Source organism: Dasypus novemcinctus, chromosome 2 (assembly GCF_030445035.2).
Source record: "Dasypus novemcinctus isolate mDasNov1 chromosome 2, mDasNov1.1.hap2, whole genome shotgun sequence".
NCBI lineage: Eukaryota > Metazoa > Chordata > Mammalia > Cingulata > Dasypodidae > Dasypus > Dasypus novemcinctus.
The window spans coordinates 8,914,975-8,937,075 of record NC_080674.1 but is presented as its reverse complement, the minus strand read 5'-3'; the positions used below and the strand labels follow the sequence as shown (position 1 = coordinate 8,937,075).

Here is a 22,101-nt window from a genome sequence, read left to right as displayed (position 1 = left end):
ATTTTCTTAGTAACTTAAAAGTCTTTTTTTGTAAACTGTTTTGTTTAAACTGATCTTTTGTCACCTTTAATGCTCTTTAATTAAAAAACAGAACTGAAATAAAAGGTTCTGCCATCAGTTCATTCTCATGTTTGCTATCTGACCTCACAGAACTAAGAGCCTGATAAAGAAGTCAGATCTATTCTGGTCTTGGCACCATTTATACATTGTGAGTTTTAAGAATAAGATACACAAATGTCTATAAATTGAAGCTTAATACTTAATTTGAAGAGCAACTGTTATTTAATCCACTGTTTTATTAATCCCTCTGATCTTCTAAGAAATCAGACATGCGACTACCGATGTACTTCTATAGGGATTGCATAATATCCTTCCCGTGCTTTCAAAACAAAAATGCCTTTGAAAATTCAGAACCTAGCTGATTAGAAGACCTAAATTCTGGAGAAGCTACCTGACCTTTGGAACTCTTTTAATCCTGGGCTTGGCTTCCTCACTTAGAAAATGCACCACCTTGATGGAAGTCCCTGTGACTTGTTGGAATTTTAGTTTAGAAAACATAATGATGGAAGACGGTTTGCCTTTGAGAGTTGGCATCAAGGCTCCCGATGCCGATTCTTTTTTTTTTTTTTTTTTTAATTTAAATTATTTATTTATTTTTAAAAATTACATTCAAAAAATATGAGGTCCCATTCAACCCCACTGCCCCCACCCCCCACTCCCCCCACAGCAACACTCTCTTCCCTCATCGTGACACATTCCATTGCACCTGGTAAGTACATCTCTGAGTATCACTGCACCCCTAGTCAATAGTCCACATCATAGCCCAGACTCTCCCATGTTCCATCCAGTGGGCCCTGGGGGGCTCTACAATGTCCCGTAATTGTCCGTGAAGCACCACCCAGGACATCTCCTCGTCCCGAAAACGCCTCCACATCTCATCTCTTCCTCCCATTCCCCAAACCCAGCAGCCACTATGGCTACCCTTCCCACACCCATTCCACATTTTCTCTGTGGACATTGGATTGGTTGTGTCCATTGCACATCTATGTCAAGTGGGGGCTTAGAATCCACATGGATACTGAATGCACGCCTCCTGCTTTCAGTTGTAGACACTCTAGGCTCCATGGTGTGGTGGTTGACCTTCTTCAACTCGATGTTAGCTGAGTGGGGTAAGTCCAATAAATCAAAGTGTAGGAGCTGAAGTCTGTTGAGGCTCTGGGCCTGGGTGTGATATTATCAGTCCAGAGATTCAAATCCCCTAAATATATCTAAAACCCCAGCACCAACCACAATTTCAGTAAAGTAGCATGCAAGTCTTGTGAAAAGAGATCCCCTCTGAGTCCAATTCCATCACGCAGAAACACCAGATCCAGAGGAAGGCCATCTGCCATGGCAGTGAACCCCATCTGCCATGATCATAGAACCCGTGGGTCTCTTTATTCCTCAAAAGAACCAATACCTGGGATTGTATCTACTTTATCTGTCTCTCAGACTCTGCTCATTTGTGCATAAGGGCATTCCTTCTGACAGCCTCCAGACTCTTTTTTAGAGACTCATAGCCTTATATTCTCATTTCTCCTTTCCATTTCCCCCTTCCATTAGGTCAAACAGCATTTTGAAGTCATGTTATTATATGTAGACAGGGATTTTCTGCTGATCCGTGTTGAACCTTTAATTCAAGGTCCTTTTCTAGTTGCATCTTCAGTTGATATGTGGTAGTGATCCCTCGGTGCCAGAGAGGCTCATCCCCGGGTGTCATGTCCCACGCTGGGGGGACTGCACTGCATTTACGTGCTGAGTTTGGCTGTGAGAGTGGCCACATTTGAGTAACATGAAGGCTGTCAGGAGGAAACTCCCAGGCACAGTGCTACTCTAGGCCTTATTCTTATTGGAGGTGTATAGGCTCAAAAGCATAGCCATTAGTATCAGGAGCCCACTGTTGGGCCCTCCTTCCCTCCTGGTTCTTGCCGTTGCAGCTGGGGAACTGCCGCTGCTTCCCCAGGGTCCATGACAGTGACCCCTCGGCCAGGGGCTCAGTACCCCCCCCCCAGCTATTGTTTTTAATTGTTTCCACTATGAGTATATCTAGACATTACTATATACCCTGGGCATATGCCCTGTATAACTCCCTGTCAACCATATATATCCTGTCAATAACATCCTATATCAGTATTCCTCCACTGCCATTGTTGAACCACTCTGTGATCCAAAACTTCCTGTAAAGTCAATCCCAGCATAATGTCAGCTTCACAAGAGTCTTAGATCACCGAAATTCATATATACAATATAGAGTATTTCCCCAGATTCACCATAAAACCTTTTCCTTTCCACAGCGATAATTTCTTAACTTGTTCATATCATATTTCCTGAAACTGATGTACAGATTCCGAGACAATAGCTTTCAAACAAGGTGACATCTGTGCTTACCATGTGGTCCATACTTTAGGTTGTACAGTTTTCTAAATTTTTTAGTTATCCTATGTTTTGCCTTATGGTTTACATTGTTAGTCTGTCATCTCCTATATGTTTTTGGAGTAATATTACATGTTTTATATTCATCTTCGTGTATTCTCACAAAACTCCTCTCTTGCCCCCATATTTACCTTGTTTCCATCCATTCCACATCCATTTTCCCCTCCCTTTGGGGCCTACAACGCCAGCCAATCTCCCTTTCCCGAGAAGCCATGTCCAGAGATACTTGCAGCAGTATTCAGGGCCTGACTTTCTCAACTCCAATGCGGATTCTTGCCGCTCACCTAAACGTGCTTCCCGCTGGAGGGCTCGGATGCCTCCTGAAGTCATCCCCGTCTGACCTCACAGTGGGAGGGCCCTGCGCTCTCCTCCGCTGGCCGCTTCTGCACCTGCTCATGAAAGCGACCGCGTGGCAGCCCCCCTGACATCACCCTACCCTTCTGGACGGTCGTGGGACTGCCTCGTGGCCCGCGCACAGCTGCCCTCCGATTGTGATGGGCATTCTGAGAAATGGGTCCTTTCGTCAGGACCCCCTGCTCCCTGAGAAGTAGCAGGGAGAAAGTAGAGGGCACCTTCCTATGCCGCTCTCCACCAGTCCAGAGCAGACCTCGGCTTCCTCTTCCCTAGGTCTTCCCTGCGGAGGGCGGATGTGTGCAGAGCCCACAGCTCCCCCTGGTGGTGTGGCGCTGCCCTGCGGGCCAGCCGCCTGTCGGCAGACACCCCCACAGAGGAGTCCTTCCTGGTCTCCCCCAGGATTAATCTCATCAGAAAATCGACTGCATGAATCACTTAAGAAAAATGAAGATTGTCTCTGTTTTCTGCATGTTTTTCTGTTTTCTGTTTTTAGTTCTGCAATGCCCCTCTGCTTCTTGTCCTTGTTAGTTCTATTTTGGACGGTTATATCCGTCTTTTCTTTGCATTGCTTTCACATGTACACTTTTCAGGCTGCAGACTTAAAAATGGTGCTGGCTGCACTGTTTCTCTTTGAGTCTGTCAGGCTCATTCATTTTCTTTATATTCAGAAAAATGATGCCAAAGCTACACTCCACAGAGAAGAAGCAACTAGCTTGACCTGTAGTTAAAAAACAAAACCCTACAGAGCAAATAAAAACCAGGAAGAATTTTTCCTGCTGGGTTTGATCCCTCATCATCATCCTAAAAGTTCTGAAATGATCTGATGATAATTTCACTCATTCTTACAGGAGACCTGTCCCTTGTCCAGGACAAATGGCTGGCAGGTGATGCCAGCATCCAGGTGAGGAGGCAGGTCAGGTTCCAGTCTCCCGGCTGCACACAGTGGCTGCAGAACCAGTGGTCACCTGCTGGGTCCCAGCTGAAATGGGACATTTGTTGGGTGCCAGATTTTCAGACCTCTGTGAAGGGGGAAGCCTTGTTCAAAGGATATTATATGGCGACATTAATATGTGAAACTCAGTAAAATGATGGTTGTCTTGCTGTGGGCTGTCAAGTCATTGTCTTTTTCTTGGTGGGCACCTGGCTCTCGAGGACAGCATCGGGACACCACTGTGCAGCTCCAAGCTGTCCTTCTCCATAACCAAAGCCTCGGGTGGCCATTGGCCCTTGAAGTGGGACTAGTTTGCCTTGTGAGCAGAAAATACATCTGAATTTCAAAGATTTGGTGTGAAAAATAAATGCAGTTTATCTTGTTATTAATCTTTAGATTGAAATGTAACATACTGTAGTAGTGATTTCTATAGTTAAACTTTTTTTTTTAACATTCATTTATTTTATTTCTCCCCTCCCCGCCACCCCAGTTGCCTGTTCTCTGTGTCTGTTTGCTGAGTGTTCTTCTTTGTCCGCTTCTGTTGTTATCAGCAGCATGGGAATCTGTGTCGCTTTTTGTTGCATCATCTAGTTGTGTCAGCTCTCCGTGTGTGTGGCACCATTCCTGGGAAGGCTGCACTTTCTTTCATGCTGGGCGGCTCTCCTTACGGGGCACACTCCTTGCGCCTGGGGCTCCCCTATGTGGGGGACACCCCTGCTTGGCAGGGCACTCCTTGCGCGCATCAGCACTGTGCGTGGACCAGCTCCACACGGGTCAAGGAGGCCCGGGGTTTGAACCGCGGACCTCCCATGTGGTAGGCGGATGCCCTAACCACTGGGCCAAGTCCAAAACTTAATTCACCTTCTTTCTTTTTTCCCCTTTTGTAAATATAGCTACTAGAAAAACATTTGTGGTTCACATTGGGTTTCCACTGGACGTTGATGGTGTAGATAAACTCTGTTGTCAGCTTCCACCTCCAGAAGTGCTTGAAGGCTCTGTGGGGAATTTAATCTTTGTAGCTGCTTCCCCAGGTCCCCTCCAAGCCACCCATTCCTGTGAAATGTTGTAGGAATTTGTCCAGGAAGCTTTGTTTACTACCATATTCTGCTCTAAGCACTTCAAACAAAAGATAATTTTTATTGCTTGCTGAAAAAGCACATTCTTTTTTTGCTCTTTTCCATAATAACCTATTCTTGCTAGGACGTGGGATTTGTGGGGGGAGGGTGGTAGGAGCAAGTGCTACTTATTAATGCATCTTTGCTTTGGCTGGGATGATTCAGGTCAGTTTCTTAATGTCCTTTTCAAGTCATACTGCAGTCTTGATGAGTGAGTATTATGAAAATATTTCTTCCCCAGCAGTCACATTTAAAATTGAATTTATGACTGTGACAGCGTGCAAGCTTTTCCCTTTGTAAACCATTTTCATCAATGACCTTTGTTTTTTCCTTTGGTCTTTTCCTAATGGCTCAGCTTTTTTAGGCTGAAATGACTATATTATTACGATAATCCAATTTTAGCCCTGCATTTTGTATGCACCATGAGTTTTACTTCCAACTTCCATGCCTTCATTAGTCAACAGTAAAAATCTGTATTGCAGATATTTTGAACCCGCAATGTGGCGATGCCCCCTAAGAGTTCTCATCTTGCCGCTGGCAAGCACCCCCATGAAGCCCCTTTTCTCATGCCAGCACTGGGCTGGCAATGGTGCCTTCCACAGTCCTTGTTTCTTGGGGCAGTCGAGCCTTTCTCCTGTTCCCAGTGACGTTGCCTTTGACATGTGCAAACCACTTCCGCTTCTGTGCTGACAGCTGTTCGGATCTGTCCCAGGGTGTCTTGCTCTTGAAACAAATGGCTAAGGAAGCAGTAAGGTCAGTGACTGCCTGTACCTGGGCAGTATTTCAAGTAGGAGCCAGCCTCACCTGGTGACTGGGACACCTGGCCTCTTGCAGTAGCTGTGCACTCAGTGCCCTGATGGGCTGCTGGTGGCAGCTTCACACACATCAGGACGTTGATGTCCTCCTTGTTCCCTCCCAACTGGTTAAACTTTATGACCTCAGGAAGAGTTCCTGGGATTAAAATAAGCAAATAAGCAAAAACCCTAAATTAAAATGCCTATTCCTCTGTATCACACTACTCCTTAACAACAGCTTGTTAGTGATTTTTCACTTTAGGATTAGTTGTTTGTTTCATTCTTTTATGTCACGCATTAGCCTTGAAGTGAATTCATGTCTGAATTGCTTACAGAACTAGGAAGTACAGCTCTCTGCACAGCTCTCTTTTCTTTTCCTCTCTGAAATACAACTTTCCTCATCTATAACGAGGGACTAATCATACATACGTTAGTTACATCTTTAAGAGGTTGCTGAGGTGATGAAACAAGATGTGGTTTTAATAGGGATACCAGGTTTAGCAAATAAAGTTACAGGATGCCCAGTTAAAGTGGAGTCAGATGAACCAGGAATAATTTTTAGTATTAATATACCCCATTTTGTATTATGGTATTTTATCTGACAACCTCCTTAAAATATAAACATGTTTACTGTACAGCTGAGGCAAATACATGTTATTTGATAAAATATTTAATAATAGTTTCATGTAATTACAGTTATACATGTCTTGTAAATAGCACTATACTACCAGCTTTTTTTTGTCTTTATTTTTTTAATATTACATTAAAAAAATATGAGTTCCCCATATACCCCCCACCCCCCTCAACGCACTCCTCCCCCCATAACAAAAACCTCCTCCATCAGCATGAGAAATTCATTGCATTTGGTGAATACATCTCTGAGCACTACTGCACCTCATGGTCAATGGTCCACACCATAGCCCACACTCTCCCACGTTCCATCCAGTGGGCCATGGGAGGACATACAGTGTCCAGTAACTGTCCCTGCAGCATCACCCAGGACAACTCCAACCCCCAAAAATGCCCTCACATCACATCTCTTCCTCCCACTTCCTACCCCCAGCAGCCACCATGGCCACTTTCTCCACACCAATGCCACATTTTCTTTGATTACTAATCACAATAGTTCATGAATAGAATATCAGTAAGTCCACTCTAATCCATACTCTATTCCTCCATCCTGTGGACCTTAGAATGGTTGTGTCACCTCCACATCTATATCAAGAGGGGGCTTAGATTCCACATGGATGCTGGATGCAATTCTCCTGCTTGCAGCTGTAGGCACTCTGGGCTCCCTGGTGTAGTGGTTGACCTTCTTCGCCTCCATGTTAGCTGAGTGGGGTAAGTCCAATAAACCAGAGTGTAGGGGTTGCAAGTCTGTCGAGTGTGGTCGGTACGTCCTGTCCGGTGGACGATGGGGCAGGAGAGGCCTAGGCTCCTGCGGGGGCTCGCAGGCGTGGAGGGCACACGGCGGAGAAACCACCACGGAGACGAGGTGAGCACGCAGGTCTAATTTATTAAGGGAAGTACATGTGTTTATATAGGGTTATGGGGGAGTGAGCAGGGGGCTGATTGGCTGTGGCCAAAGGGGGATTGGATTGGCGGTGGCGAGCAGTTGGTGGGGGGAAGAGGCAGATTCTAGGTTGGTGAAGGGGCAGCACCGGCGGGAAAGGGGGACGGGGCTGGGAGTGATTGGTAGGGACTAGTTCCTTGCCTTTCATGGTGCGGCTTGTGCTGCGGCTTGACAGTGCGGGAGGGGGATGTGAGCGTAGGCAGCTCCTGCTGGCTATCAGCAAGCCGGTGTCGGCTGCCTGGGCGGGGCCCAGGGCAGTGCGCCCGTTCCATGGCTGAGGGCAGTTCACCCGTTCCAGCCGCCCTACACCCGAGTGGTGGGCTGCGCATATCCCCCACTGGGCGCGGCTATGCTTGCCAGCCAGACTTCAGCCTGCCTCACCTCATCTCCCCCTCTCTTTTTGTTTATGGCCAATGTGGCTGCAGCTATTAGTTTCTGCTGATTTTGGGTATCTCGGAGAGACAGCAGAATGCAGCGCACACCATAGAAGACGAGGAAAAGAAGAATACAAAGGAGTCCAATAGACCCATATGCGATGAGGGAAGACGGGGAGAATAAACTAGCCAATTTAAGCAGAAAGGTGCCTGAGGTGTCGTTGGCGCCAGTTGCGGTCGGGAAAAGGTCTCCCCTGGTGGAGGGGGTGAATATAAGGGCATTTTGATAGAGGTCGGGGACGGATCTCCGGTGCTACTGGTAGTTGTATTAGACCCTGTGGTGTTAGGGAAAAAGGTGCATAGGAGAGCATCTGGAGGGGGGGTAAGTGAAACGTTGAATGTAACAGATCGGAGCGCTTCCTTCGGGTTGCACGGTAGCTGCAGAGAACAGTTAGTATGATAAATCTTGGGGTAGGTAGGGCTTTCGGGGGTGAGGAAAAGAAAGCCAGGAGGGTGACGGACTGCAGCCCACACGGGTCGTGAAGTGGGCAGGGCGGTGGCTGCGGAGAGAAGGAGGATTAGTAGGGCTACAAGGTTGATGGGCTGGTTAGGCGGGAGGGGAGTTTGTGCTCGGACTCGGCGATAGAGATTGAGGAGCAGTTGTTCTTCTGCTGGAGGAATTGGGTCGTCCAGAACGAAGCGCGTCATCTGGTGGGTTAGGTGCCTCAGTCGAGGCCCAGGGCCTGGCTATCACAGGGTCAGTCCAGAGATTCAGGTCCCCTGGGTATACACTAAACCCCAGCACCAACTACAATTCCGTATACTACCAGCTTTGATCAACCTTAAAAGTTTTCCAAAAGGTTTGTCGATCTTTAAGAGATGATCTATAAATACATGATATGCAAATTTTTGCCCATAACATAATTAGTGGTTGCCATTTTGATGCAAAAATAATATTATAAAATGTTTTATTGAAGCAGTGTCAGTTTATTTTTCTTTTCTTGACCTCATAATTGTCAAGAATGACTTCGAGCTTTTTACAGATTCTTTTTTTTGTCTTTATTTTTTTAATGTTACATTCAAAAAATATGATGTCCCCATATACACCCCCTCACCCTACTCCTCCCCCCATAACAACAGATTCTTGACATCTACGCTTCCAGCAGCTGATTTTGAGCAGAGTTTTGAGTTTCACATAGGTAGAAGGTATGTATGGCTTTATTTTCTATGACATATGTTCTGAGTTAATATTTTACCACAGGAAACCAATGAAAAAGATGTTCTTCCTGCATACTTAATTTATGACACTTTTGGTTGAAATCCATCTATATTGAGGAATTGGAGAAATACTTATTTCTTGTTTCACCTTCGCACAGACTAATATCATGACTCAGTTAAGGTCACAGTGGAAAAATTATTCATCAGGACTCGTTTTAGCAATCACATGGGTGATAATTATGAGTTTCCCATTCCAGGAGGCCATTTCTTCCTTTCTGTCTTCATTCGTTCATTCACTTGTTCAGCCATTCCCCCAGCACTTATTTATTGAGGCCCTAAGCTCCCTGGGCCGTGGTGCATCTATCAGGGTCAGAGCTGCTGATGCTTGACTTAGCCCCTGTCCTCAAGTGTGCCAGTCAATTAACCACGAACACTGTGCTAAAGGTTCTAAAGCAAGAACAACCACCAGGTGTTCGGAGGGGCTGGCGGGGCGCCCTGCATCCTCTCTTACTTAGGGGACGCTTGTTTGGTGAGTCCCTTTTTAGGGCGGGGCTCTGCCTCTGCAGTTTTGCTGCCCCTGAATGAGACAAATGACCCGGGCATACCCTTCTCTCAGAACAAATGCCCCCCAACCTTGTATCCATTAACTAGGACAGACCCTTTACTGGCCCTCCCGGGGGTGTTGACTCACCCCCAACCCGCTGATCTGCTGGCTGGCGTGGATTTTTTTTTAAGAGAAAAAAGCTTTCTAATGAGTATTCAACCTTAATGGACATATTTCAACCTTAGCAAACATTTTACAAAGCTTGGACGGAGATATCGCCACTTGGAAAATTCATTTCAATTTAGAGTTTGTATTTCAGAAGTCTGATTCACATCTCTTTTGAAACAAGTATTCTTGAAGTACATTTAATATTTTCAGCTTAATGCCAGAAGAACTGAAATAACATTTGGAGGTTTTTATAAATCAGATGGTAGAGCAGATGTGGATCCCCAGCTAAAAAGTTGCAATTTAGTCCAGTTGTAAATCCATTAAAATCAGAAAATCATTTGGATGGTTGTGTGTGGGAAGGAGAAGTGTGTTAAATCAAGCTAAGGAAATAATCAGAATATACTTAAAATTTAGAAATGAATTATGTTCTGATACTAAGGATCAAGGCTTTCACTTCAGAATTGTTAATGCAAAAATGCTTCTAAGCCTCCACTATATATTTTTTTCATTAAAAAATTAATTGAAGTATGTAATTCATATATGAACATGCATAAACAATAAGTGTATAGTAAAAGTTGTAAACTTACAAAACAAACATGCACATCATCACACAGGTTCCCATACATCACCCTTTCACAAATACCTTGCATTTTGTGAAACATTTGTAACAAAATATGAAAGATTGCCAAAATATTGCTACTAACTATAGTCCTTACCTTACATTTGGTGTACTCTTCCCCCGACCTAGTCTATTACTTTTTGTCCATAAATCATATAATTTATCCAAAGTGTGCATTCAGTGACATTTGGCATAATCACAGAATTGTACATTTATCACGTCAATATTAGAGCATTTTCATTATTCAAAAAAAAAAGAAGAAAAACCACTATCATACCCCCATATATTAGTGCTACTAATTACAAATCCTATGATGTGCTTTCACCATTTCTTTACCTTTCCAAACAACTTTTTACCAAATCTACACAAATTAAACCTCAGCTTTCCATTCTCTAGCCACATTCTTTTTTCTGGTGACTTATAGCTAGCTATTAACTCCATGAGTTTGCTCATTATATTTAGTTCATAATAGCTAAGTCATACACTATTTGTCCTTCTATGCCTGGCTTGCTTTACTCAACCTAATATCCTCCAGTTTCCTCCATGTTGTTATATGCTTTGCAACTTTATTCCTTCTTACAGCTAAATAATATTCTATTGTGTATATTTATCACAGTTTGTTTATCCATTTGTCAGTTGATGGACCCTGGGTTATTTCTTAATAATGCCACTATGAACATCTGTGTGCAGATGTCTGTTCATGTCACTGTTCTCACTTCTTCTGGATATATACATGGTAGTGGTAGATCTATATCTAACTTCCTTAGGAACCACCAAATAGACTTCCACAGTGGCTGTACCATTCTACATTCCTACCAACAGTGAAGAGATGTTCCTATCGCTACACATCCTCTCCACCACTTGTAGTTTTCTGTTGTTAACAATGGCCTCTCTAGTTGGTGTGAAATGATATCTTGTAGCTTCGATTTGCATTTCCCTTGTAGTCAGTGATGTTGAACTTTATTTCATGTGTTTCTCACCATTTGTATTTCTTCTTTAGAAAAATGACTATTCAGGTCCTTTACCCATTTTTTAATCAGATAATTTGTCTTTTTATTGTTGAGTTATAGAATCTCTTTATATATCATGGATATTAAACCATTGTCGCATGTGTGATTTCCAAATATTTTCTCCTATTGATTAGGATACCTTCTTAACACCTCACAAAGTCCTTTGAGGTTTCAGAAGAGTTTAATTTTGAGGAGGTCTCATTTATTTATTTTTTCTTTTGTTGCTCATGCTTTGGGTGTAAGGCTTAAGAGGCCCTCACCTACTACAAGGTCTTGTAGATATTTCCTTACATTATCTTCTAGGAGTTTTGTGGTTCTGGCTTTATGTCTAGATCTTTGATCCATTTTGAATTGATTCTTGTATAGGGAATGAGATAGGGGTCCTCTTTCATACTTGTAGTTATGGATAGCCAGTTCTCCCAGCACCATTTGTTGAAGAGACTGTCCCAGAAAAGTGGACTTGGTAGGGCTTATCAAAAATCAGTAGACCATGGTGAACTCTCAGCTCTGTTCCATTGATCAATGTGTCTATCTTTATGCCAATACTGTGCTGTTCTGGCCACTGTGGCTTTATAATACACTGCAAGGTCAGGAAGTGAAGGTCCTCCAAGTTCACCCTTCTTTTTTAGGGGTTTTTTGTTTTTGTTTTTGTTTTTTTTTTTTGCTATTTGGGACCCCTTTACTTAACAAATAAATTTAGTAATCGACTTTTCTATTTCTGTAAAGGAGGCTGTTGGAATTTCGATTCTATAACTCAGTTTGGGCAGAATTGATGCCCTCACCATGTTTAGCCTTCCAACCCGTGAACATGGAATGTCCTTCCATTTATTTAGGTCTTCTTTGATGCCTTTGAAAGGGTTTTGTATTTCTCTGAATACAGATTCTTTACATTGCTGGTTAAATCAATTCTTTGACATTTCTGTCTTTTTACTGCTATTGTCTTGTATCCTCTCCTGGTGTCCTGAGCCCCAGAGCAGCCCTCTGGACTGGCTACCCCAGTCCTCCAGCTGTTTCTTCTGCCCCTCATCCTCTGTCTTCCCAGAAGTTGCTGATGTGGATTTTAAGCATCCCATCCCGCAGGCCTCGACTTCGTCCCTGCTTTACTGTATCATTTTAGAGTTGTGGCATATCAGAAATTCCACTTCTTAAACCTACCCTTCCCTAAACGGCAGGATTACGCAGGCTTTCTTTTTCCTTGTTTCTCTATATTCTTCTATTTCAAGGAAATTTATATTTCTAATGGCTCTTTTATGTTTCAACATGTATCTGTTTGAAGTAAAATTCATTCTTTAGTCGTGATGCTTAGTTCATTAAGGAAAAAATAAATCAGTGTCCGTAGAGATGGAAAAGAAGACACATCCTCTCCCAAAAAGAGGGTGCTTACTCTGGAATGGGAAGGGGAGGAGAAAAAAACAAACAGTGCAAGAGTGCCGTGATGGGGGTGCTAGGAAATTCACGAGGGGGGCGTCTGCGCTGGCATGCGAGGAGCTGATAGGAGACTCTTGGGTTGTCTGACCAAGGACAAGTCAGAGGCCACTGCCCCTGGAGGTAATGGAGCAGTTACAGGCTCTTGGGGCAGCAGCCTCGGGGCTGGAGCGAAGAGTGGGCGGAGGGGACAGTAGAGTCGAGGATGAGAGAGCATCAAGGTCAAGCACGCTCATGGATGACAGGACTCTGGTCTGGGCCTCCTGCCCAGGGCTCAAGGCAGCAGAGCAGTGGCGTCATGCACAGCAAACCGATGCTCACTCTAGACGCACTGGGGAGAGGGTGAGTGGACTGGGAAATCCAGGTAAAGACAGTGCTAAATGAAGGCTAAAGGGTTGTGGGGAATTGTGGATGGACCCAGAAGCCCAGGGAGCAGTGAGTGAAGGATATTTGAGCCCACAGGACTCTGGGCTCAGATGCTGGCATTTGGGTAAATGGCATTTGGGTAAACAGGTGTCCCTGGGATGGGGCCCCAGGAGGTAGGCAGTGTAGAGCGTTCATGATCAGGGCGAACAAGGTTTGGGGTGTCCCCACTGTGGTCCAGCTGAACATGCAGGGCTCATGCATGGCTGGAGCCCCAGGTGAGCTGTGCAAACTCGGTGCCCAGGTCAGTGCGTTACTGGCAGTGGGAGGGGGTGGATCAAAAGGTTTCCATCAAGGATGGATAATCCTGTTAAGTGAACAAAATTACCTTAAACTGTGTGCTTTTTCCCACAGTGCCTTAAGAATTTGAAATGCTGGGAGTATACTAACAGTTGAGGTCCTATTAATTTGAGCAGCGGCTCCCAGTAATAATATAAATGAGAGACAGCCAGGAGTCTTTTGTTAAACTGTCGAATAGGGTTTCTTTCTATATGTCCTGCTTCCCGTGCCAGGCCAGATTGGTGAAGAAAATAGTGTGCTGAGGTCAAGAGACAAGGATTCTCCAGCTCCTTTGCCGCCGCCCCCCACCGCCCCCTGCAGGGTGTTCTGTTTCAGCTCAGGGGTCTCTCATTTAGGTCTTTGCATCTCCCCTCTCCAGAGGTCTGCTGCTGCCCCTTCCTAACCTCAGAAGAATTCTCTCTGTTGCCCTGATGTGCAAGGCTGGTTGTACCCCAAAGCTGGCCAAAGGCTCAGGGCCTGTCACTGCTCCTCGGGGAGGCTGCACCCCATCTGCTGGTGCCTCGTGGAGATCCCCCCTGCAGGGCGGTGGCCAAATGTGTGCGCTGAAGTCACCTTCCCTGTCACTGCCTCGGTGCTTCGCACCCTTATTTGTGGTTTGTAGCATCCCAGGGCAGGGACTCCAACAATCACTGAGGTTGAATTTTCCATCAGCTCATGAGCTGGGATGTCGAAGAAAAAATAAGTTGATGTAGAGAATAAAGACATGAAAGATGTTTGCACCTTCTAGTCTATGGATTGCACATTTGTTAAAATGCCTCCTCCTTCATCCCACAACCCGCTCCTGCACCTCCTTTTTTTGTGTATGCACAAAAACACTCTTACTTCAAAGACAGGTACTATTTTTTCATCTTCCCAGGATCCCATGTAACTAAGTATATGCCTAAACTATTTCAGAAGGTCACTTAGTTAACCAGCTATCTTAAAATAAAGAGACACCATTGTTGACTAATACTGAATACACAATTATGCAGTCCACTTATAATCAACAAATGTTCACTGGAGATGTTTAAAATCTAGGTTTTTAAATATATTCAGCCATACGTGTATGTGTGTGTCTAATGTAAAGCACATGTAATTCCTCTTTAAAGGTAAAGAGCCTATAGACTTTCATAAGGTTAGAAAAATGGAAAGTAGATTCTATCCAATGTCTTTCGAGATTAATGGATTGATAAGAGGCCTGGGTGCCAAAGGTTCTTGATTTTTCTTAACTTTGTTTTCTGTGTCTATAAAATAAGAATTGTAGCATTTTAAGATGCAGGAGGACGGTGGGTTTTATCCAGCCGCTGCGTACGGGGGTGATTGGAGGCACTTGGTGTTTGCAAGCTGGCGGGAGTGGAGGTGCTGCAGGGGCGGCGGCTGCAGGTCGGAGTCTGAGTCTGAGACACGGGCATTGGCTGTGCTGACCCCTCACTGAAAGAACGCTCCCCACCCCCCCCACCCCCAGCTGGGGAGGCCTGGAGGCTCAGGGGCCACTTATCCTCGGGCAGTCCCGATGGCAAAGCTTAAATGAGCACAAGCCCTCCCAGGAGAAGCCTAGAGCAGGGAGGGTTGGATCAGCTCAGAGATGGACGTTGGGACAGTAAAGGAGAAAAGAATTGGGGAAGTCGAGGTTGATGAAAGCGTCCTAAATAACGAGCAGAGAAAGAAGATGGTCATGCAGGAAGAAAAGAGAGGGGCAGAAGGCGGGATTAGCGCGGCTGGAAGGAAGAAGGCTCTCCTGTTGCCCTATTTGTCCACCACACTCCGTCTTCCCTGCGGGGGCAGGGGGATCTGCGCCTCCGCCGCTGCCACCCCGCGGCGTCCCGTGAAGGCCCCTCTCCAGGAGTCCCCTTGCGGCACCTGCAGCCCGGCCTGGTAGCTCGTTCCCCTGGCTGCAGCTGCAGGAAGCAGGCCGGGTGAGTGCTCTCGGCGCAGGCCGCCAGGATCCTGCTGGGGGGCCTTCAACGTGCTGGCGCTGGGGCCCCACGTCCGCAGGGCTGATCCGTGGGTGTGGGGTGGCGCCCGGGGACCGGCATCGGCGCCAGCTGCGCAGGCGACTGGCCCGGCGGGGGCGCCGCTCCCCGGGCGAGGCCCGCCACTCTCACTGCCTCCCTGTTGCCTCCGCAGATTACGGCACCATCAAGAAGGTGCGGGCGCCCCTGAACCAGAGCGCGGGCAGCTGTCTGCTGGAGGAGATCGAGCTCTTCCCCGAGAGGCGCAGGGAGCGGGTGCGGAGCCTGCAGATCCTGCACAGCCAGAGCGTGCTGATCGTGGGCCTGCGCGAGCACGTGGCCAGGATCCCGCTGAAGAGGTGCCAGTTCCACCGCACGCGCAGGTAGGCGGCTGCGTGGCCCGGGTCCGGGACCGGGGCTCAGGGCGCCCTGCAGCTGAACTGGGTCAGCGCCTTGCCTCCGTGCGAGATCTGCATCCCCGGATCCCTCCGGGGCGTTTGTTTTCCTCTAAGTGTTCTGGTGGTGACATGTATCCCACCTAAGACTTCCTCTTTAACCATTGCCTATGTAGCTTCTGTGAGTTTTTTTTAATAAGTGAGCTATTCTTTTTTTAAAAAAAGATTTATTATTATTTAATTTATTTATTCCCCCCCTTGCGGCTTGCTTGCTGTCTGCTCTCTGTGTACATCCGATGCGCATTCTTTTGTGTCTGCTTGTCTCCCTTTGTTGTGTCATCTTGCTGCGCCAGCTCTGTACGGGCGCAGGCCATCCTCCCTTCACAAGGAGGCCCCAGGACACGAGCCCAGGGCCTTCCATATGGTAGACGGGAGCCCAGTTGATTGAGCCACAGCTGCTTCCTGCTTCCATGAGATTTTTTAAAAAAAAAGATTTATTTATTTCTCTCCCCTCCCCCCCACCCCAGTTGTCTGTTCTCTGTGTCTATTTGCTGCATCTTCTTTGTCTGCTTCTGTTGTTGTCAGCTGCACGGAAATCTGTGTTTCTTTTTGTTGCATCCTCTTGCTGTGTCAGCTCTCCTTGTGTGCGGCACCATTCCTGGGCAGGCTGCACTTTCTTTCGCGCTGGGCGGCTCTCCTTACGGGGCGCACTCCTTGCACGTGGGGCTCCCCTACGCGGGGGACACCTCTGCGTGGCACGGCACTCCTTGCGTGCATCAGCACTGCGCATGGGCCAGCTCCACACGGGTCAAGGAGGCCCGGGGTTTGAACCGTGGACCTCCTATGTGGCAGACAGACGCCCTAACCACTGGGCCAAATCCGCCGTGGAGATTTTAATTACAGTCACCATATGGTGCTACTAGCACTGCCATCCATTACCAAGAACCCAAAGAGAACACTCTGTGCCCATCAGGAAAGAGTTCAGAGATTTGATGCAAAGTGATTTACCGTGAGGCATCTACAAACCAGTTGTTAGTGAAGGGAGAGCTGGGGGACAGCAGCAACCAGTGGTGGCATTAAGTTGTCCAGGCCACCATTTGAACACTCAGTGATAATGCTGGCGTTTGATGTTCCCATGTTAATCTGGGACAGGTTTGTATTTTACCTGATGAAAGGTGCACACAGGTACACCTCCAACACAGAGAAGGACCAGCAGTGTGTCTCCTACTGGCCCAGGGCTTCTGTGCTGATCACCCCCTGAGGGAGAGCGTCCCCGCGGTGCTGTCCTTAGCTCCACTCATCATTTGGGGGCTACAGGAGGGAGGCCCCACAGGCCCAGCAGTGGGGGCCCAGGATTTGCCCCCTGGAACCACAGTGGGGTTTGAAGTGGTTTAATTTGGGAAAGGGCAGCCCCACGTGCGACGACACTGAAAAGTACTGGATGCATCTTACACCTGACAGCGCTTTAAAGTTAGAAAATTACATATATACTTCTGCTCCCGGCAGTATCTTGTTCTTGGGGAAATCACAATTTCACACGTTCTTGGGCATTGTGCTCTTATTAATTCCCATTCTCCAAAGCAGTGCAGGATTGTAGGTTTTTATAAAAATTGACTTTGTACTTTGTTACTCACCAACGCACACACACACAAGCTAGTCTTTCTCCCAACAAGGGGCCTCACACCAGCTTTGGAACTTAGAGCCTGGGATTCAGGTTACAGACCCGCATCTCCGGTTTCTGGAACCCAGGCCACCAAGTATTTTAGACCACGTGTTCTCATCTAACACACGTGGACTGATGTAAGACTTCGACAGGAGCGGCATGTGGAGTGTAAAATACAAAGCACTCTGCAAAAGTGGGCATTTTAATGTAGAAGAAAGGACTGTGTGTATCATCGTGACAGTATTCCTTTCAAGATGATTCTAGACAATGAAACCTATAATGTGGCATCACGGAGAACTGAGGAGTAATGTGAGGAACTCCCTTCCTCTCCACAGTAGACTTCCTGATTCATGTTTATAACAAAGAGTAATATTTACTAGCAAGCATCTTCTGTTTTCCTGTTCCCATTTAGATAGTGGCTGTCAGGGTTCAGTCCTATTTCTGTGCTCTGCAGGGTTAGCGTACGGAAGGAAGTGTTCTTTCCCAGTTACAGGTGATTCTGCAGGTGACAGGGAAGGTTGGGGTCTTGCCCACAGGCCCTTGATAAGCCCAGCACTTGCCTGGAAGGACGCCGAGCCTTCGACTCCAGCCCAGTGTTCTGGAAGCTCTGCATTCCAATAATCACTTGCGCCTATGTGTTTGTTGTTTCCTATCACATCATGTCTTTCCTACTTCCAATCACTCAGAATCTTCTCCTGAGGACCTCTCAGGGCTCAGGGCGAGTCTGCAGCATAGCTCCAGGGACACGAGGCCTGGACTCCTGCTGTTTTCCTGTGAGTCATCTTTCTGTGGAGCCTCTAAGAACTTACTGCTTTTGCCTTTACAAGCACCTCTTCTTCCATATTCTTCCAAATGTGGACACCATAACTTGACCCTGGAGCTCTGAGTTCTAACCATCACTTCTTTGGGGTGTGACACAGGAGAGCATTCTGTGCTAGAATTAAGATGTTTCTCATCCCAGAATGCGAGTTTGTGGCTTGCAAAGCCCAGAGCAACGCATCCTTTTGACGTTGCTTCGCTTGGTTGATTCTGGGCTACAAGAGCTCAGCTCCTTGTCCCTGTAATGTAGGAAGCAGGTCTTGGACCCCGTCAGTAGAGGGAGGTGTCTTGCAGCTCCCATCCCTCGTGCAGCTATGCTTCATGCCCAATCCCCAGGAGCTGGCCACCGCCAGGTACAGCGGCTAGGGAGGCGGTCCCAGCACCCTCTGATTCTTCAAGGAGAAGGAGGCCACTTGTCTGTCTTGATCAGGCTCCTGGGAGAAGAAGAGCTTTAGCATTATATGCAGAGCCGACTCTTCCCACTTTTTGATTGTCCTCTTGCTCAGGGAAAAGCAGCAAGAGACTATAACTTTATTATAAACTAATAGACTGTGGTCTCCTGTGTGTCCACACTCAGAGGGTGGGTTTGTGTTTGACTGTTTTTTTTTTTTTTTAAGATTTGTTTTTTATTTCTTTCTCCCCCCCATCTCTGCCATTCCCCCCATTGTCTGCTCTCTGTGTTCATTTGCTGTGTGTTCCTCTGTGCCTGCTTGTATTCTCATTAGGCAGCTCTGGAAACTGATCCTGGTACCTTCCAGAATAGTAGAGAGGCGATTACTCTCTTGCACCACCTCAACTCCCTCTTCTACTACATCTTCTTATTTTTCTCTCCTCTGTGTCTCTTGTTGTATTATCTTGCTGCGCCAGCTCTCTGCGTCGGCCTGTACTCCTGTGCGGGGCGGCATTCCCTTGTGGGCTGGCACTCCGCGTGGGCCAGCTTGCCCTCACCTGGGGGCCCTGGGACGCAAACCCTGGACCTCCCATATGGTAGACAGGGGCCCAATTGGTTGAACCACATCCGTTTCCCTGTCGTTTCCGTGTGTTTGACTCTTAAGTATTCCATTTGAAAAAATACATATCGAAAGATTTCAGCTCAAATATTTTTCTGGAAACTTTCTACAGTGTTTCTCAGCTGTCCTTATATAGAAAGACAGACCATCCTTATAAATAAAACTAACTGGCTACAAGAACCCTTTGTAAAAAACTAATATCTGCATGCGGGGTTTTTTTTTTTTTTTTTTTTTTTAATTTTTTTATTTTTTATTGACTTTGTAATAATATTACATTAAAAATATATATGTGAGGTCCCATTCAACCCCACCCCCCCACCCCCCCTCTTGTTTTTGTTTTTTGATGAATTATGGGGAAAGATGGTGAATTTTTTGACAAATGTTTTGACAATATTTATATCCCCCCCACCCCAAAACATGACTGGAATACACTGAATTGAACCTGATAGCAGTTGGGTAATAATTGGATAATATATATATTTTTTGCTAAATATTCTTTCCATAGTAGATTATCAGAAATGTAACTTATTAATGGAAAATCAAATTTATAAATTAATTTTGAAATGTTTAAGAAGAGAAATTTAACTACCTGTCCCTTTCAAAATCATATTGATACTTTTTATTATTTCAATAACTGTTTCTCAAGGGCAGTATTAATTTTTAAAATAAATAATAGCAGCTGCTACAAGGTTACAAGTTTCTTCTACTTCCTTGGTGCTGTGATAGGCTGTATCAGCCTTTCTCCCCATCTTTATACAAATGCTGAAAGGTAAGTAGCATCGCAACTCCATTTCTAAGATGAGGAAGTCGCGACTTACATTTTCAGGTCCCTGCCTGAGGTCACCCAGCTGGTGGGAAGTAAACCCATGGTCAACCCATGGTTTGCAGCTGGGACCATCTGAGCCCAAGGCCCAGCTATATTTTTGGGTCCCTCAGTAGCCCCTGAGATAATGAGAACATCACGCAGGGTGAAGTCGCAGTGGAAACGTCTGTCTCTCAGTATCGATGATAGAGGTTATTTCTGAATGGTACGCTAGAAAACACCTTTTCAAACTTTAACAAATGAAATTTATCATTTGCCAACCTACAAAGTTACTACAGTTCACTAAAATCAGAAAAACAATAAGACTAAAAGAAAAGCGTTAGGCATTATCACAATAATTTTAAATTAGTGTTCTTGTGTGGCTCTGTTACCAGATGAGTCTGTGCAAATTCTAGCTCCAGCTTTTCCTAATGGGTGAGTTTGGGTAACTCACTATACTTCTGGAACCTTCCTTTCTTCTCACCGTCCACAGTGAGAATTGAATGATATTGTGTCCAAGATTGGGTGAGCCCTGTAGCCAATGACAACCTCACGATGCCTCAGATTTGTCATTATAAATTAGCAGTAAGTGCCTGTCTATAGGACTGTATTAGTACTAAATAATTTATGGCAGGATAACCCTTAGCTCTGTGCCCGGCTCGTTAGCATTGGCCCATGAATCTTAGCTCTCACCGTGAACACACGCAAACTACTTACTTGCTACGAGAACGAGTGTACTGCCGTGGTTGTCTGCCACACAAGTGAGGTATCACGACTGTGGTCACCACAAGGTACACATGGGCTTTTTATTCCTCCCTGTTGCATCAGGCACGTTTTGCATTTGCTCTCCACAGCAGCCGTGGAGCATGTGCTTTGGGGGATGGCCCTCTGGGATCCTCGGGATAGAACGATGGGGGAATGAGAACGTTTCTTACCCCAGGGGAGCTTATGGTCTAGGTCAGGAGACAGACGTCAGTCAAATAACCAGGCATATATGCCAAACGGGGTCCAAGGCCATGCACTTCTGAGCCGCTGTTTGGAGAAATGGCCTCTTCTGGGCGGATGATCAGGGAAGAGCCCCGTGATGAAAGTAAAGTTGGAGAGAGAAGGCCCTTGCTGGGTACAAGGGGAGGAGGGGGGTGGGACGTGTTGCAAAAGGAGGGAATGGCATTGCACATGGAGGGAACAGCGTTCGGGAGGAAAGAAGGAGCTTAGTTCCTCTGAAGACCCAGAGGAGGGTGGCTGTGGATGGAGCAGAAGTTTGGGGGAGACGTAGGAGATGAGCGGAGAGGGGCAGGGGTGGCGGTGACCGGAGGCCTGGACCACAGGTGGCCGTGGGAGGAGCTTTGGCCTTCTTCGAGCAGGAGGAAACTGTCAATGGGGTGGGGTGGTCTGATTTCAGCAGGGAGAGGACCCGTGTAGTCACTGAGAGAGCTAGGTAGTTGCAGGGCAGGCAGAACTCAAGTGACAACTAGTCAAGGCCCGTTCCCACTAACGTCTTCTTTATCATACTTTTCTTCATAAGGTCTCAAGCAGGCCCAAAGGAGGTTATGTACCCTCTTTGTCATTCTAAGATGAGTCCCCATTTTCCGTTTGTTTTCAAGGTGACCTTGAAGACCTAGGGGAGGCTGAAAAATGCAGGAGCCTGCACCTCCCACAGTGGGCTGGCATCAGAACTATAAGAACAGATACCCTGGCATTTCTGACTCCACCTAGTTGTTTTCATCTCAACATTACTTTGAAAGATCAATATTTTAAAATATATTTCAATCAGCTTGAGCTGAAAAATCGAGCAAAAAGATTGTGTATTTAATTTTAGCAGTTCTTGCACAGCCATGTAATACATCTCATGAGAAAACTATGCAAAATAGACATCTGGCTTATCAGAATGGGTGGTGGCCTCAGGAATGCGGAATGCAAGAGAAACTTTTACTCTTCATTTATGGCCTTTTGTACTCTAGGGTTTACTTGCCATATGCGTATATTAGTTTTACATAGCAAATTAACATCCGATTTTTGAGGAGTCGGGTCTGGGCAGCTGTGGTCACCGTGATGGCACCGAAAGGGAGGGAAGGTGCCGCCATCCCGTGGGACACCTCCTGCATCCCTGACTCGGGGCTGAGGCTGGGCAGGAGTAGCACGTGGTATTTGGAGTAGCAGG

At 46.2% G+C, this 22,101-nt stretch overlaps 1 protein-coding gene across 2 annotated transcripts in view; it reads left to right on the top strand.

Annotated features, from left to right (window-relative positions):
• The window catches only part of SEMA5A (semaphorin 5A), a 539,903-nt gene that overhangs the window by 412,487 nt on the left and 105,315 nt on the right, over positions 1 to 22,101 (top strand). For both annotated transcript variants that reach the window (XM_058306809.2, XM_058306819.1), the window contains one exon: positions 15,427 to 15,634. In XM_058306809.2, the coding sequence (XP_058162792.1) occupies positions 15,427 to 15,634 (208 nt within the window). The remainder of the gene's footprint in view (positions 1 to 15,426; positions 15,635 to 22,101) is intronic.